The 16,554-nt window shown below is 40.3% G+C and overlaps 1 protein-coding gene across 1 annotated transcript in view; it reads right to left on the bottom strand.

Moving 5' to 3' along the window:
* Positions 1-16,554, bottom strand: part of LOC126195589 (pseudouridylate synthase 1 homolog) — a 95,128-nt gene that overhangs the window by 59,817 nt on the left and 18,757 nt on the right. Inside the window, exon 3 of the mRNA XM_049934217.1 lies at positions 3,961-4,127. Coding sequence (XP_049790174.1) covers positions 3,961-4,127 — 167 coding nt within the window. The remainder of the gene's footprint in view (positions 1-3,960; positions 4,128-16,554) is intronic.

Below are 16,554 nucleotides of genomic sequence, written 5' to 3'. Positions count from 1 at the left end.
CTCCCATTACAGCTCTGTACTCGGTTACGGATGCAGGACAGGATGTAGCTAAGGTTGTACCATCTCTATTTTTCTCATGAAGAATCTTATATTTTTTGGCTGGTGAGCAGTTGCCAAAACTGCAACTGCCTTATTAGCTTGGAATTTGTTTGACATGATAATGGTGCTTACTTTCTTCTTTTGACAAATAATTCTCCGAGAGTCCAGCAGAACATGTACATCTCATTTAAAATAATTGAAAATCTATAAACAACAATCAAAATTTAGAAACATGGTTTCACTCAATACCCATTCCAGAAGCAGAAAACCAATTTTTACAGTAGTATGCAAAATTGTAATTAATACAGTCATGAAATGGTTAAGGCGCACTTGCAGATGGGAAGAGCATTCCACTCCTAAGTATAAATTTAGTGCCTTATAGTTACTGGATGATCTTGCACTGTTAAGAATAGATACTAATGATAATCCCACACTAATGTACCCCCTCTGTAATACACCAGACAGTATCTTGCAGAGAGAGGGAATGAGTGAGAGAGAGCAAGAGAGAGAGAGAGAGAGAGAGAGAGAGAGAGAGAGAAATGTACACTATACTAAATCTAAAGAGAGCTAAAAGCTTGAAAACTTGTGAGATTATAAAAATAGTGGAAATGTCAAACACTGTAAGTACCACTTTTTTTAATGTGTTTTCGGTGCTACTGTGTTGTTGGCACTCTGCTGCATGTCCCTTGACTTGGCGAGTAGCCAAATTATGGAGCAAGTATTTCAAACATTCATTACTAGGTGGTGCATGGTCTTAGTACCAAGCAGCGCTTCTGTCTAGAGTTCCAAGTGCTGTGCATCAAGATCTCCCCCATTTAGCCAATGCACAGTATGGGCAATATGCAAAGTGCATGTAAGCTTTTCTTTTTATCAATTAAATGGCTTTGTAATTGAAGGAGATAGTTTGGGTTTCAAAAATACTAAAAAAGCTGGAGAAATGAGTAGACAAAACAATGTGGTTGGTTCTCAAAAATATAATTAAGAGAGAGAGAAAAATGATATTGTTGCTAATAAATGGCCACCAAACTGTGAGGTTAGTAAGTCTGCTGATACATTGTTGACAATGAAGCATTTCAAGTCTCCAAATGCTGTATCGTCAAAATTTTATATTCATAAATCTCAAATTGCTATTAACAGTGGAAAGTCCATGTTGGAATACCAACAATATTATGAATAGGGTTGATTGCTACTCACCATATGGATAACACATTGGGTTGCAGAGAGGCACATTGAAAAGATGGTTACATATAAGCTTTTGGCAGAAGCCTTCTTCAGAAAATAAAAAACACACACATTCACACAAGCAAGCACATCTTATGCATTAATGACTGCTATATGCAGTCGTTCTGGCCAGAGTGCAACAGAAATACGTCAAACAGGAGCAACAATCCAGAGGGGGTTGAGGAAGGGATAGCAAGCTATGGGTAGGGGAAAATGAATCAGCGCTGCCTGGTGGAGAATGAAGGACTAGAGCTGGCAGGACAAGGCTGCCAAGCACAGCATTGGGAGTTGTGAGGTGGGAGGGAGGGGAAGGGAAACAGGAAGGAGGAAAGAGAGGAGCAGAGAAAGGGACAAGACCAGGGGTGCACTGGCAGAGAGCAGCACACAGTATATGAGATGGGACGTGAAATGGGAGGAGCTGACAGGACAGAGGGGCCAAAAATAGTTGGATGGAGAGCATTGGGAAAGTAGGTTACCGTAGGTTGATGCTGGGAAGATTTTGGGAGCAGAGAATGTGTTGTAAGGATAACTCCCTCCTGGGCAGTTCAAAAAAGTTGGTGGTGGACAGGATCATGTGGATGGCCCCAGTTGTGAAGCAGCCACTGAAATCAGGCATGTTGTGTTCAGCTGCATATTGTACCACTGGGTGATTCAGCCTGGTTGACAGCTGGTTAGTAGTCATGCCAAAATAAAAAGCTGAGCAATGATTGCAGCAGAGCTGATACATGACATGGCTGCTTTCACAGACAGCCCATCCTCTGATGGGGTAGAATAAAGCTGTGAAAGGACTCCACTCCTGGGACCTGCCTCCTCCTACAATAACCTACTGTCCCATGCCCTCCACCAACTGTTTCTCCCCCATCTGTCCTGTTACCTCCTCCCAATTCGCGTCTCCTCATCCTCACTGTGTGCTGCCTTCTGCTGACACACCCACCAGTCTTTTCCCCTTACCTGCTGCTCTCCTTTCTGCTCCCTGCCCCGTCTCTTCCCCACAACCTCCCAATACTGCACTTGACAGCCTTGTTCTGCCACCTCTAGTCCCTGCAAACTCCAACATGCAGCACTGATCCCTCTTCCCCTACCCATACCTTGCTATCCCTTCACCTTTCCTGAACAACTCCAGATTGTTGCTCCTGTTCAACATATTTCAGTTGTACTATAGCCAGAGTTGGTGGAGAGAGCAGTCGCGTGTGTATGTGTGTGTGTGTGTGTGAGAGAGAGAGAGACAGAGAGAGAGAGAGAGAGAGAGAGAGAGAGAGAGAGAGAGAGAGTGAGTATTTGCTTGTGTGAATGTGTGTATGTTTTCCTTTTATGAATTATGCTTTGGCCAAAAGCTTAAATGTAACTATGTTTTCAATGTGCCAGTCTACAACTCAAAGTGTCATCTTTACATTGAATAGCAGTCTATCCTTTTCATAATACTTTTCAAACAGCTATTAAAAATTCTTACTCTGAAACAAAAGAATGGAAAAGCGTTAGTGTATTCAAAAGAAGAGGGAAGAGCATGGTTGACGTATGGCATCAGTTATGTTTATCAGTTGCAAAACAGAAAGATGTTGATAATGTTGCCAATTCTTCCTCAACAGCACAGAGTTCCACAGTAAACTTTGCAACATCTGATCGCAGGCATGGAGTTGTGTAAGAGACAGAAGACAATAATAAGAGATTTTTTTCCTTCAATTTAATTTTCTTATTCTCGTGTAAAATATTAAAAAGATATGAGAAATGGTTTTTTGTGCTTCAATTCTACTAGTTGAAACATTAATGTTTCATTCCTGTATTTGTATTACCACAAATAAAATGTAGTGCCTCACTATTAATGGCACTTAAAACAAAAAAAGCTTTCTTACTGGCACTTGGAACCAGTTAGTCCCCTGATATGGCACCTAGAATGTTTTTAATAAATTATTTATTTTCTAATTTGTCTCACAATTTTTTGCAGGTATGAGATAAGTAACATAATTCTGTGGTATTGGAATACCTGTTCATTGTTTCAGATACAAATAAGTTATGTACAAAAAATTATACATTGCTTTTTGATTCCTCTGACAAGTGTGATGTTTGTCACTTAGAATATTTGGCATTTCCAATCTTCATATGATCTTCAAGTGAGTCTATGAGCAGTGTAGCAATAATGTGTGTGTGTGTGTGTGTGAGACTGACTATATGTTTATATATTGCTTTTATTCCGGAATTTTCATTACTATAATAATTCATGTCTTATATTAACACCCAACGGAAATTTTCTAATGTACATAACACTAAAATTTTATAGGATATTTTGTGCATACTGATGAACTATGCTTTCAAAAATGAAATATTAAAAAATTAATTATTATTTTACATAATCAAGATCATGGAAAGCTATGTTCATCAGCCTATGACAGATAAAATACGTTGTAAATAGAAAGTTGCCTGACTTGCATAAGTGTGTGTTAATGTCTTTTTTTCTGAATCACCTATTACTGATACTGTTCTAATTGCAAGTAATAAATGTACCATTTTTCACACAACTACTAAATATCAAGAAACTTATTACTTCTGTATCTAGTCTGGAACTCAATTACACATGCATGTGTTCAAACACACTGAGAAACTCTGATATGCATTTCCGGTGTTACAGTTACATCATCAAGTTCACAGTCTTTTGGGGTTAATTTATTGTTAACACTACTCTGGAGGAAAAAATTAAACACTTACGTAATTTAAGAGAGAGTATCTGGCGTGCTGCTGATACACCTTTATCTGTGCGTGCTGCCCTCTGAAACTGTATCTGTTGTGGTGATGTAAAAGCTTCCTCGGGTATAAAGCCAGCTCTTAACATAGCAGTTAGCAAATCTTCCTCAATAGTCTTTGCTCCTGGATTTCTAAATCAAAAAATCAGAATAACAGTGATTTACATCAATATTGTTTCAGGTGAAAAACAAAATTTACAAACAAACCTCACATAAATTAACAATGCCAGTACTGTATCAATTTAAAGGATGTTTAAATTTAGCTAGGTTACTGTTGAAATGAGTATCTGCATTATTCCTCTATAAATACCTCAATATTCTGTGATCAGGGCACTTGCTAAACTAATACAAAAATTTGTTTACTGTTCAAGATAATCAACTAAAACATAAACAAAAAGAATAGAATGCCTTGAAAGGAAAAAAAAAAGAATTCCACACAGCAACTGAAAGGGAATGGCCATATTTAACAACTTAAGAATACAGTATTTCTGAAGTAAAAACCACCTTTTCTTATAAAATAACAGATAATCATAACTCAAATTACTTCCTTTATAACAAAGATGTATCTCAAAATAACATAAAGGAAATGATAAAGAGATGTTAACATTTACGCAGTGGCCTCCATGAAGCATAATAAATTTTTCTGGGGAGTGCAGTTTGCATTTTTGGCCACTTACACAACTTAAATACAGCATGTGGAAAATTTTGTCATTCTTTATTTTCATGCACAATACTAAACTTTTTTTAGTAGTGCTATCAAACCTACCAGAATCTTGTGTATAAGCTGGCCCATGGCTAATTTGAGCCAGGTAACGGTGCAGTGGAAGTGTGTGCTGGTTGGTCTATTGGTTTGGTTCTCACTATGGACTTCATTTACGTGTTTATTCTTCAGACTCTGTTAGTAACTGACTGGGGTTTGAAACTGCCTGAACTGGACACTGCTGTGATTGCTTACTTAACGTGAAACTGCCTGAACTGGATATTGCTGTGACTGCTTACTTAATGACTGCTTGCACTGCACCAGGGAGCATTCTCTAACACATGTCAATCTCTCAAATAAACCAGGGGCATTCTCCATTAATTTTGAGTATAGGTAACCTTTACAAAATAGAGTGTGGGTTGTCATTAAGCAGCAACTTCAGCAACTACTATACTTCCATGTCATGTTGTTCTGGCAGGACCTGTGGTTGCTGGTCCTATACTACAATGCATGTGCTTAACAGGACATGGCCCCCGCGCCCATCACTGACTCACCCAACCACCACACATTTATGTTTTTATAATTATTTAGTGGCACCTGAAGATGAAGCTTTAGGCTTAAAAACCAATCTAGCAATAAATTAAGAAAATACTCACAATTAATGCAGATTTTTTATTCTATAAAAATACAAATGTTACCAATGTAACAGGTAAGTCTTCCATGCCACCCATATTTATGGTTTTCCCACCTTTTAACAAAGAAAGTGAAAAGTGGGAAACTTACCACCAACGACTGCATCTACATTTTACAGACTGACAAATTTCCATCACGGAAAGACATAATGCCATTTTCTTGTCACGAAGTCCTGAACTGTATCACCTAACACAGAAACTAGAGCCAAAGACCTTGAGTTGCGTAGCACATTTTATTTATTAAAATAATATTTTTCAATGAAGAAACATGTCACTGCATCCAGGTTAGAATTTTGGCAGCAAAAGAAGGATCCAATCAACCATACACAACCTGAGCCACCAACTTACACAGATTAGGCAGGAACTACATGAATGTTTGCATGAGCAGAGCTACCCTGACTCTCTAATCAAGGACATTATAATGTGTCTTACCATTGACTCAAAAGTGAGAAACCACGCACAGAGGAAACCAGATCAGTCTCTGATGAAAGGAATAGCACAAGCCTTTGAAACTGTCCAGACACCCCAAAGTTTGTTTGCAACAGAAGAAGACATTATGGCAGTCAGCTCCCTGGCACTGGTTATGTAGGATGTCACGTCATCTCCAGCATGGCTCTCACCTACTCCACAGCTTGGATGATCCCACTGACAACAGCAGTAGCGATGGGCCATCTCAATGGCAGAGCCACTGCCTGGCTGTAAATATTGCTTCCTTCACCACTCACACAGCATGCCACAGGTGTGGCAAAATAAAGCGCATCTGCAAGAGGTATGGTGTAGTAGCTCCATCACAAACACACACTCTGACCTGTGGAAGTGAACCAAGTGAACAATGAATTCACAGAAGTGCAGACTTCTCAGGAACATAGCACAGCAAACATACTTAGATACATGCATAGGCAAGCTCTCAGTAAAACTGCTATTTCACACTGCTGCCTCTATCTCCTTGCTAAATCAAACCTTATGTAAGTTCAGAGTCTCCAATCTTGCAGGAAACAGGGACAAATCTTGAGGCCTATGGAAACTTTCAGTTTTACTCACTCACAACCCAGTCACAGTAAACTTTCTTGTGACAGTTGATCCCAAAGTGGATAACATTTTTGGGGTAGCCTCACTCCATGCTATTTATGAAACAGAATACACCATACAATCTGAAGGACTATGCCCTACAGATACATATGCTCAAATCATCTTTCCTAGGTCGCAGAAAGTAGCTGATTTCCAAGTTTATGTCATTCTTAAGGTGATGCCTACTTCACACTTCTTCACTTCTTCAAAGCTTGCTCAGTGCTCCTGGCCTCTAAAGGACACCCTCAAAACAGAATGAGACAGACTCACTCATGAAGCCCCGTCAATAGTGCCTCTGCTTTTGTCCAAGGAGCTTGACTCCATGCAAAAGTAGGCACTTTCAGAGATGAGGGAGATAAGTACTCTCTCTTGGGTCATCCAAATCACATGAAAATGTGTACTGGGTGGAAGAAGTGGGACAAAATGAAAGCATTCGCCCAACACAAAGTGTGACGTGATCCATGCTGAGAGGTGCATGGCACATGGAATGATGTGTCACAAATGGAGCATCTGGGACAACAAGCAACCTCCCTGAGTAACTATACTTGCAGCAGTGCAGGGCTCAGCTGGTATCAGTCGATTTGTGTCCCCTATACTTGTGGAACCAAACTGGATGAAAGTAGCAAAATAAACAAAACTGATGAACTTGATGTTCCAGATACATCAAACACCCAGACAGATGGTGCTGTGCCAACAGAAGTTGTTTCCACAACTGTAACAGGGGAGGGACTAGTTCCATGAATGGAAAAAGTTACTGAGAAGCTGGACCAGATCAAAATTACAGCCTTGTCTGGTGCATAGACGACGAAAATTCTAAGAAAACAAAGAGAAAAGGAAGGAAAGGAATGGCTTACTAAGAATAAGTGGAGGGAACTAAAAAGTCTTGAATCTAAGAATCCCACAAAAGGAATGTCCCAAAATGAAGGAAATAAAAGGACAGGTCATGTGCCATTGTTGAAATACTTTGGAGAGGTCTGGAATTGAATACATGACAAAGTCTGGTAATAAGGAAATTAATGCCACCGTCCCTTCGCCCCTTTGCCTTTATTGACAACAAAAACATTGCTTAACTTTGGTGGTAACACGGTCCACAAAAAGCCAAGGTAGGAGACAGGGAATCAGACCTATTGTACTTGAATGTCAGTTTTTTGGAGGGCACTTATTCAACAAGGCTACCCTCTTATTATCATCATCTCATAGCAGGAGGAGCTAATCTAGATGGTGTACTTCGAAAAAATTGGGGAGGACACGAAACAAGACCCCAAATTCAAGAGGGGTCTATATCATTAAGGATGCTCTGATCTTTGCACATGAGGAGATGTGGACAGTGGATTGGCTGTAAGAACTGGTGTCCAAGTTACCTCTGTGGAATGAGGGAAAAGCTGCTGGTCAAGACAGCAGCAGAACAATTCAAGACTGATAAAATATTAACCTTCACACCAAAATTACAAAAGGATGTTCCCCCAGAGACTCTCTTACAGAAAGTGGTGTTCAGAACCAGACAATCTTGACAGACAAGTAGAGGGTCATTAACACTAAGGTTGGAACTGACAACCAAACATTCATGGTGGAAATCAGAGAGAAATCCCTGAAGGCAATGCAAGAATAAGATGTAAAACTGCGTTTAGTGTTCTAGCTGGTGACTGTCAGGATGATTAACAATATCAAAGTTGGCGGCCAAAAATGTTACAGATAAACCTGCATAACAGTAAGGGGGCAACCATCACCTTGAGTCACAATCTGGCAAGAAAAGAGGTGGACGTGAGCCTGATAAAGGGTGTAAAAAGGGTGTACAAGGCCGCAGAAGAACTGGTTTGATTTACACGGGGAATCTAAACACACACAGAACATTCATTTGTGTTAAAAATGGAATTTCATTCATGCCGAAGGTGAATTTCTGTCCCAGGGACTTCCTGGCCATCAGAATGAAATGGCATTAAGGAATGGAGCATGAAAGAAGTGGTATCGGCCTCAACAGGACAGCGCCCAACCATGCCAGGAAGTGATGAGACTGATAGGTGCCCGCAGCTGAATGAGCAAATAATGGTTGATAGTGACGGCAATGCTCACAACCTGGTGTGGGGAAGTAGTGACGCCAACAGCAGAGGCGAATACGTATTTCACTACATATTAAAGAGTAACCTAGATATCCTGACAAGGGGTAAGGAACTATCTTGAGGAATAGTGGAAGGGAAGAAGGAACTGACATAACTTTTGGGACCATCTTAATTGGTAGTTACATCAAACAATGGCATGCAGGAATGGCATTATCCTTACATGGGCACAGATACATTGAGTTTAAGGTGGAAATAGGTGTTACACAGACCGTGGGCTATAGGAATCCTAGGAAAACAGATTGGGATTTGTATAGGAAGGACCTAAACTTACATCTATCTGAAGTTAAAACTTTAATAACAAATCCAGTAGACTTACATGAAATGGATAATGAGGTAATGGCTGTCATTGTGACCTCGTATTTAGAAAATCTTCCAATGCAAGAAGTACACAAACATGATTGTACCTTGTTGGAGCGATAATCTGGAATTGTGAAGAAAGCGAGCAAGAAGACTGTTTAACTTTGCAAGAACAAAAGGACAATTGACAAAATATTGGTAGTCCCTTGTTAAATACACTCTTGGTGTTAAGCAAGTGAAACAATCATCCTGGAAGACATTCTGTGACGAGGCAGAAGGTATAGTTGCTAGAGCCAGTCTTTGCAAATTCCTCACTAGGATGCCAACAAATCCAGAGGGCACAATGAGGAGGAAGAATCATGATTATACTAGATCAATAAATGAGAAGCACTCCTCAAGACTCATTTCCCCCAGTGCACTATTGCAGGTGATTCAGATCAAGATTTAGCCCTTACAGTAATGGTTTACAAGTAACCAATGGAAGAACTGGGAATCTGCCACAGTATGTATAGATTTCGAGATGATCCAGTGGCTGGCAGGAATGTTTCAACCAGGTCCAGATGATATCTTTCCAGCTCTGCTACTACAAGCAGGAGATGGGTTAATCAGGTTCCTATACAGACTATTTAGAGTCAGTGTAGATGCAGGAGTAATTCCTAATCCTTGAAGGACAGTGTCTTGTTTTTATTCCAAAGCCAGGGATAATTAATTCAATGGCTAAGGAAATGAGACCGGTCAGTCTGTTCTCCTTTCTCCTACAGATAAAACTGATTAGCATGCACATTAGTGAAAGGATGTTACATGAGGTTCCTCTACATGAAAACCAACATGCATATAAATCCGACAAATTATGGGAAACAGCATTTCACCAAATTCTTGTGAAGATATAAAAAGCAATACACTTTCGTGAAATACCACTCTGCTTCTTCCAGGATACTGAGGAGGCTTACACCAGCTTCAAATCCTCGGTTAAAGTAGAGAACTGCATGGCATCAGGACCATTATATGTAGATGCATTAAGATCATACTGGGTAGGCAAAAGGTAGAAGCCACCATGATGGATGTGAAAATGGTGGTAAAACCCCTAGAGGGCATCTGGAAGGTAGGATCTTGTCCCCATTACTCTGGAATCTAGATGTGAATGAGCTCACTGAAGAGCTAAATGCTAAACACCATTTTTGCCATGGATACACAGACAATTTAGACACAGTAATCACTGGCAAATCTGCAAGTACTGTTAGAACACAGGCACGATGCACTCTGAATGTTGTGTAATACTGGTGTAGGAAACAGGATCAAAATGTTGGTCCCCGGAAAACTGTAGTTGTAGCATCCATGAAGAGGCATATCCAGGACACATACTGGAATCTTAAGCTCTTCGATGAAACTCTACAAGTACAGGAAGTACTGAAGTATCTTGGGGTAACCCTGATTACAAAGCTATCATGACCCTCACATAAATGTGTTACAAGCCAAAATATGCCCTTATGTGAACTAGGAGGGCCTTTAAAAAAACTGGGGTCTTAGTGCCAAGAGGAAGTGTAGGATTTACACCTCTGTAATAAAATCCCATAATTTATGGGGCTACAGTATGATGGAATAAAGGAAAACAGAAGGTGGCTGGTAAGTAGCTCAAAAAAGTGTGGAGATTAGCCTGCCTAGTCTTAATGGATAGAATTAGCAACACTCTTACTTCTGGAATGGAGACCAAGCTGGAGATGTGAGCATTACATCTTTGGGTTACAATGGAGGCTGCAGCAGGGCATACAGTTTAAAAACTGGATATCTTTAGGATGTCCAGAATCCCACACTAATATAATGAATTTGGTAAACATATGAATGGTCAGCTGCTTCAATAAATGTTTCTACTGAATCACAGGCATTAGGACGCAGTTGAAAAATGAAGCATGATGCCATTCAGGTAACATAGTCTGGTTTATTGACAGGTCGTGAACAAACAAGGGTGCCAGAGCTGGGGTATACAGAATAAAACCTCAACTGGAGAGTGCAGTCCCTCTGGGGAAGTTGGCTAGTATCTCTGGTGGAGATATTCACTATAACAGCATGTGCAGAAAAGAATCTACGTATCTGTATTCATTCACACAGCCATGCAGCACTGAAACCTCTATCAGCTCCTGCAACGAGATCAAAGATCAGTGCAGAATGCTATGAAACACACAAGAATCTAGGGGAAAGCAACAGGGTAAACTTGCTGTGCATCCCCGGTCACTTGAGAATTAATGGTAACGAATAAGCTGACAGGCTGACCTGGGCACCATGGACCAGAATCTGTCTTAACAACCACTGAGGCAATGGTAAAAGCTAAGCGACGTAGCTTAATCATGAGACAGTACGTAGAATATTGGAAGACCAAAACCAAAATCATAGCAAGCTACTGAGGTGTTCTGTCATCCTGGAGTTGAACAGGAGGTAGGTTAAAGTCAAGATAGGTATAAAGATTGGCCATGGGAACTTTAGGAAACACCTGCACATGACGAACATAGAGAAAGACGTTCGCTAGTGGATAGTATGTAGTACAAAGGATGAAACTTCACCACATTCAATTTTCCAATGCCAAACACTGGAGGCCAACGAGCACAAAACATGTGGGTCATTAATTCCTGAAGAAATTGTGGCTAACAAAGGTCTAGTAAAGGGTCTCTTACTATTCCTTAACTTGGATGGCTTCTATAAAATGACAAGGAGAGATACAGCACAATAAACTCAGTTTTGGTGTTGGCAACAGAGGGAGGGAGGGGGAGGGGGGCTAGGACTGACTATTGTTTCATGTGCCTGGTCAAATTGAATCACTCCTGAAGGTGTGTTAATGCTGCTTTCTATAGTTAATGGGCCACCCCATTGGTAACAGTATGCAACCTAATAGCACTTCGAGACTTTGTGGTGGCTTCACAGAGATGATAAACACACAAGCTGAAGTGCACATTTACCCCCTACCAACTGCAGATGAACTCTTTGCAAAATTACGCCATGGCACCTTATCCAGTGAAACTGAGCTCCTAGAGGCATATCTTCAAATTCCCTTGGCTACAGCATCAAAGCATACCCAGTGCCCAATACATCACACACTCTCCTGTTACAATTGAGTTACCTTTTGGATTCTCATCAGCCTCCGCCATATTCTGGCATTTTATGGATCAATTTTGTTCTTTCATGCAACTATCCATGGCATATTTGGTGCTCAAACTATCAGCCAATGGATCAAACCAACAGAAGATTATCTTGCAACAAAGGACAAAGTGCAGCCAACTTCAAATGCAGAAGACCTACAAGTGTTTCTGGTTAATATCAACTATTATGGGCACATTATTGCAAACCTACTTGAAATCTCTTTCCCACTGTACTGCTATGACTTCAAATGTGAATTTCGAATGGTCACCGCTCTGTCAACAAGCTTACCTGTATTTCTCTGTCGATAAGCTTACCAGTATCTGAAAGACTGCCTTAAGCAGGCATCATGCTTGACAACATAAGGGCCTGCAGTCTGCTATTGGTAATAGTGATTAATGCATATCTCCATGGTATAGGTGCAGTCCTTTCCCATAAATACTCCAATGGCACTGAGTGCCCAATTGCACATTACCTCCCAGCAACAATAATATCAAATAAAATAAGAGACCCTCACTATCAAGTATACAGTCTAGAAATTTAAATGAATCCTCTATGGACAGAAATTTCATCTTGCCATAGACCACTGACCATTGTTTAGCAACCAGTACATCCTTGACTATAGCACTTGGTGCTGTTCTTGTCTAATTTTCACTACTCTAACCACTACCAGGCAGCGATGTTACACAATAATGTGGATGTGCTGTCCCGATTTCCAACGAGACCTGATTCAGCTTTTGAACAACATGAATTAGTGTGTTCCCAGATTCATTCAAATCTGGATTTGGCCATTTCAGCATTCCCCTTAACATCATGTGACATCACAGCTGCCACTTGCAAGCACTCAATGTTACACCGCCTCGCTCACTTTGTGCAGTACACATCGCTGGAACGCTTCCCGCCATTGATGTTCATCTTTTATTCGCCACAGCCAAAGCACCGCATCTAAACCAAGGGATCCTGTTGTGGGTCTCAGAGGCACTGCTGTGCCCTGGTTCTCCCCTCTCTTCAGTTGTGAGTACTGCGCCTCTTGCAAACTGCCCACCCCAAAATCAAGGACCTGGTCTGTTAATGTTCCGCCTGTCAGGCTCATGAAGAAGCACCTCCCCAGCCATGACAATGTTTACTCCTAGATTTTGTTAGCTCCTTTTTACAGTCCTTATGGCTGATTGTGAATGATTCCTTTCCTAACTTCCATTTGTGTTATCCATATCCCAGGTCTCTTCCGCTACTATCATCACAGCCTTGAAAAACTATTTGCAGTTGAAGGCAGCCCAAAAGATGGTGTTCACCTCCCATGACTTTGAACAGTTTTGCATTCATAACAAGATTCAATACCTTTGTACCGGGCTTTTCATGTTGCTTCCAACAGTCACACATAACATTTTGCCCGTACTTTTAAGACCCGGCTCTGCAAGGAAATGGTGTCCTACACTGCACCCAACACCCAATGTAGCTTTCTGATAACTTACACCAAGTCTGAAGTATGCATCCACAGCATCCTCTTGGACATTCTGCACACACCACTGGCAGATGTCACCAAGTCCTCTTCCTTACAGGAGAGTGCTCAGGTGTGGACACCATCCAATCTTGATCCACATAAAGATCCCTATCTGCCAGAGGTCCATGATATACACAGTGGCCTCTGCCCACAGTCTTCTGTGACACCATCAAAATCAACTTCGATTCCAACATCCTGGTCAGCAGCTGCCTGCTTCTCCACTCATAATGGACCCTCTGGTCATGAGGAGGCTAATGCAAATTACATACAGCTCTGGTCTCGCCTGGGTCTTTTGCAGAAACACCCACGGGACACTGATCTGTCACTCTTCCTGCTGGAGCATGCAGACAGTGCTAAAAATATGGTGGGGGCGGGGGGATATAGTGGTGGCACCTTATGCAACATCAAAGTTGACTGCAGCCCAAGGCCAACCTGAGCATATTGCAGTACTGATGCAGTGGAAGTGCGTGTCAGTTGGTCTATTGGTTTTGCTCCTGCTTTGGTTTCGTTTTATGGGTGTTTACTCTTTGGACTCTGTTATTAACTGGCTGGACAGTGACACTGTGCGAACTGGATTGCTATCATACTCTGGAGAGCATTCTGTAATATCTCAGTTTGTTGAATAAACTGAGGTAAATTGCTGTTAGTTTTGAGTGTAAACCACCTTTACAACAATTTTACAAATGACTTAATACAAAATTAGGAACTGTGACATGCTATCAAACAGTGAGTTCAAATCATTTTCTCATCTCTCTCTCTCTCTCTCTCTCTCTCTCTCTCTCCCCCCCCCCCCCCCTCTCTCTCTCTCTCTCTCTGTGTGTGTGTGTGTGTGTGTGTGTGTGTGTGTGTGTGTGTGTTTTTAATACACTATGAGAGAGAGGGAGGTAGAGAAACACATGCGGTGGATGGAGCAACATTTATTTTCTGAACTCAAATGTTTCACTTTTTGAAGAAAACAATACTGAAATAACATAACTTACACAATATGATGCAATTGAGAGAAAACAATTGTGATTACAGAGGGGAAAATTTAGGCAGAATATTTGAAAGTGGAACTGCTTCAGAATACGCAGCTTTCAACTTACACAGTGGCTGATTGTTCATTTATACTGCTCCAGCTCCTTAGCTAACATACACATCTTACCTGATAGAGAGACTGCTGTATAATATCCCTTGGCTCGTACTAGTGGCCAGGAATCATGAGCCAATTAGTTGATTGGTTCAATGACCTTCTTATTGTTATTGGTTCAAAGTTAATATATATTGTGAGGCGGAACATTTTGCCTGTGCGAGGGAAATATTTATTCCTTGACTAAGCATTGCTCCATGGTGAGCGAAGAAATGTAGGAAAATTGGTATGTGACTGGACTTTGTTGAGAGACAGGATAACAAGAGGATGTGCATGACGTGTGTGCAATGAAACAGTCATTGTTAGCCGCCATATTGTATAATTTGTGTTTTTTAAGATTCATATTCAATATGTAACGTTAATGTGGAGTTTAGTAACAGCCATAATACAGCCTGGTGTATTTCAAAGGTAATTTCACGTATTTATTTTTGATCAAAAAATTCTGTGATGAACTGTAATGTACAAACTTGTATAGGGCTACGAACATTTGGTGCTTGATGTTTGCTGTAGAACCTGCATCAACAGCATGGTCAAAAGCATAGAGAAAGTTTTCTCTGCTAAAACAAACTCATTTCACTTGCAGACAATCATCGAATGACCAAATGTGAATGGCAGTTTTCTTTCACTTACATTTCAAGGATTTTACAGGCGACCGTCGGAGTCGGCAGCTGCTTCTACACCATGAGGGTAACTTGTCTACGCATACGAAAGTACGTATGCTGTGGGAGTAGTCAATGCCACTCTGGAAATTGATATTGTCCTTCACAGACATGTAACTAGAGGCACTACACACACTAGTTCAATAATAATGAGTTTAATATTAGCAGCTTAGAAACATTAATTTCTTCTTTTGAGCCATAATATTATAAAAATGGCTAAAACATGACAGGAACTACAAGGAGTTAAACATAAGACACTGTCAAGTATTTCACGACCAAAAACAAATTAATACACGATCATTCAGTTAAAAGCATTTATTGTATATATTGTGATTTGTTGTAATAAATGTATATTTTATGTCATGTACATGTACTTATGTTGTGTTTTGCATAATTTCATGTATGACTGATGGAATAATTCTAGGTGAGATGCATTTGACATCAGACAGCCTTGACCATGCTGGTCCACCACATATGAACTTCATACAGTTCTACTCCAGTAAAGGCAAGCACAAGAATGACATGCTAACTCATTACACACATTAGTCTGGTTTTTGTAGATAATGACTGGGTCAGGAATATTTGTAGATTTAGTTATCATATGTTTTAGTATATGCAGAGTGATTTGTCGTTTTTTTTTTTTTTTTGTTGATGTGTTCACAATTGTGGAGAGATATTCTGGGGTATAGAATCTGATGTGTATTTTCATGTGGTAAAGCTGAATAGTGTCCAGAGTAAAGACATTAAAAGATTAGTGAACAATTGAATTCTTATGGTTAAAACCAAATCACAATTTAAGGGGACCACGCCGTGGTTCAGGTCGAAAAAAATCAATTTTCGGTTTTCATCATATTTATATAGAATAAGATTTTATTCAAGTACTCTGAAAAGGACTTTGCTGAAAACTTTTTTTTTTTCAAGCATTTAAAGAGCATTTTCCTACCACGTGTGTTTATGTGCCATGCCCACTTTTCTGTTACCTACTTTTCTGCATATATTTTAGATCTTTATATCCCCTACATTGCACATTAGGGATTTTATTTTTTTTACTCCCGAGTGTGTTGGCTATCCTTGGAATGCAACGGTTGGTATTCTTTTGTTTCTGCTGCTTGTAAACAACACGCTTTCAAACACACGACTAATGTTGTTCAAGTGTGATAGCGAGTAGTTGTTATACTTACGTTTGCAGTGCTTGTTTACGTGTGTTTTGTTGTGTTTATTGAAGATGACAAAATGTAAAGGCATTCTCAAGAAATGACAAATTAGAGGA

This window comes from Schistocerca nitens, chromosome 1 (genome assembly GCF_023898315.1).
Source record: "Schistocerca nitens isolate TAMUIC-IGC-003100 chromosome 1, iqSchNite1.1, whole genome shotgun sequence".
Lineage (NCBI taxonomy): Eukaryota > Metazoa > Arthropoda > Insecta > Orthoptera > Acrididae > Schistocerca > Schistocerca nitens.
The sequence above is the reverse complement of the archived record's forward strand: the minus strand, read 5'-3'. Positions and strand labels throughout refer to the sequence as shown.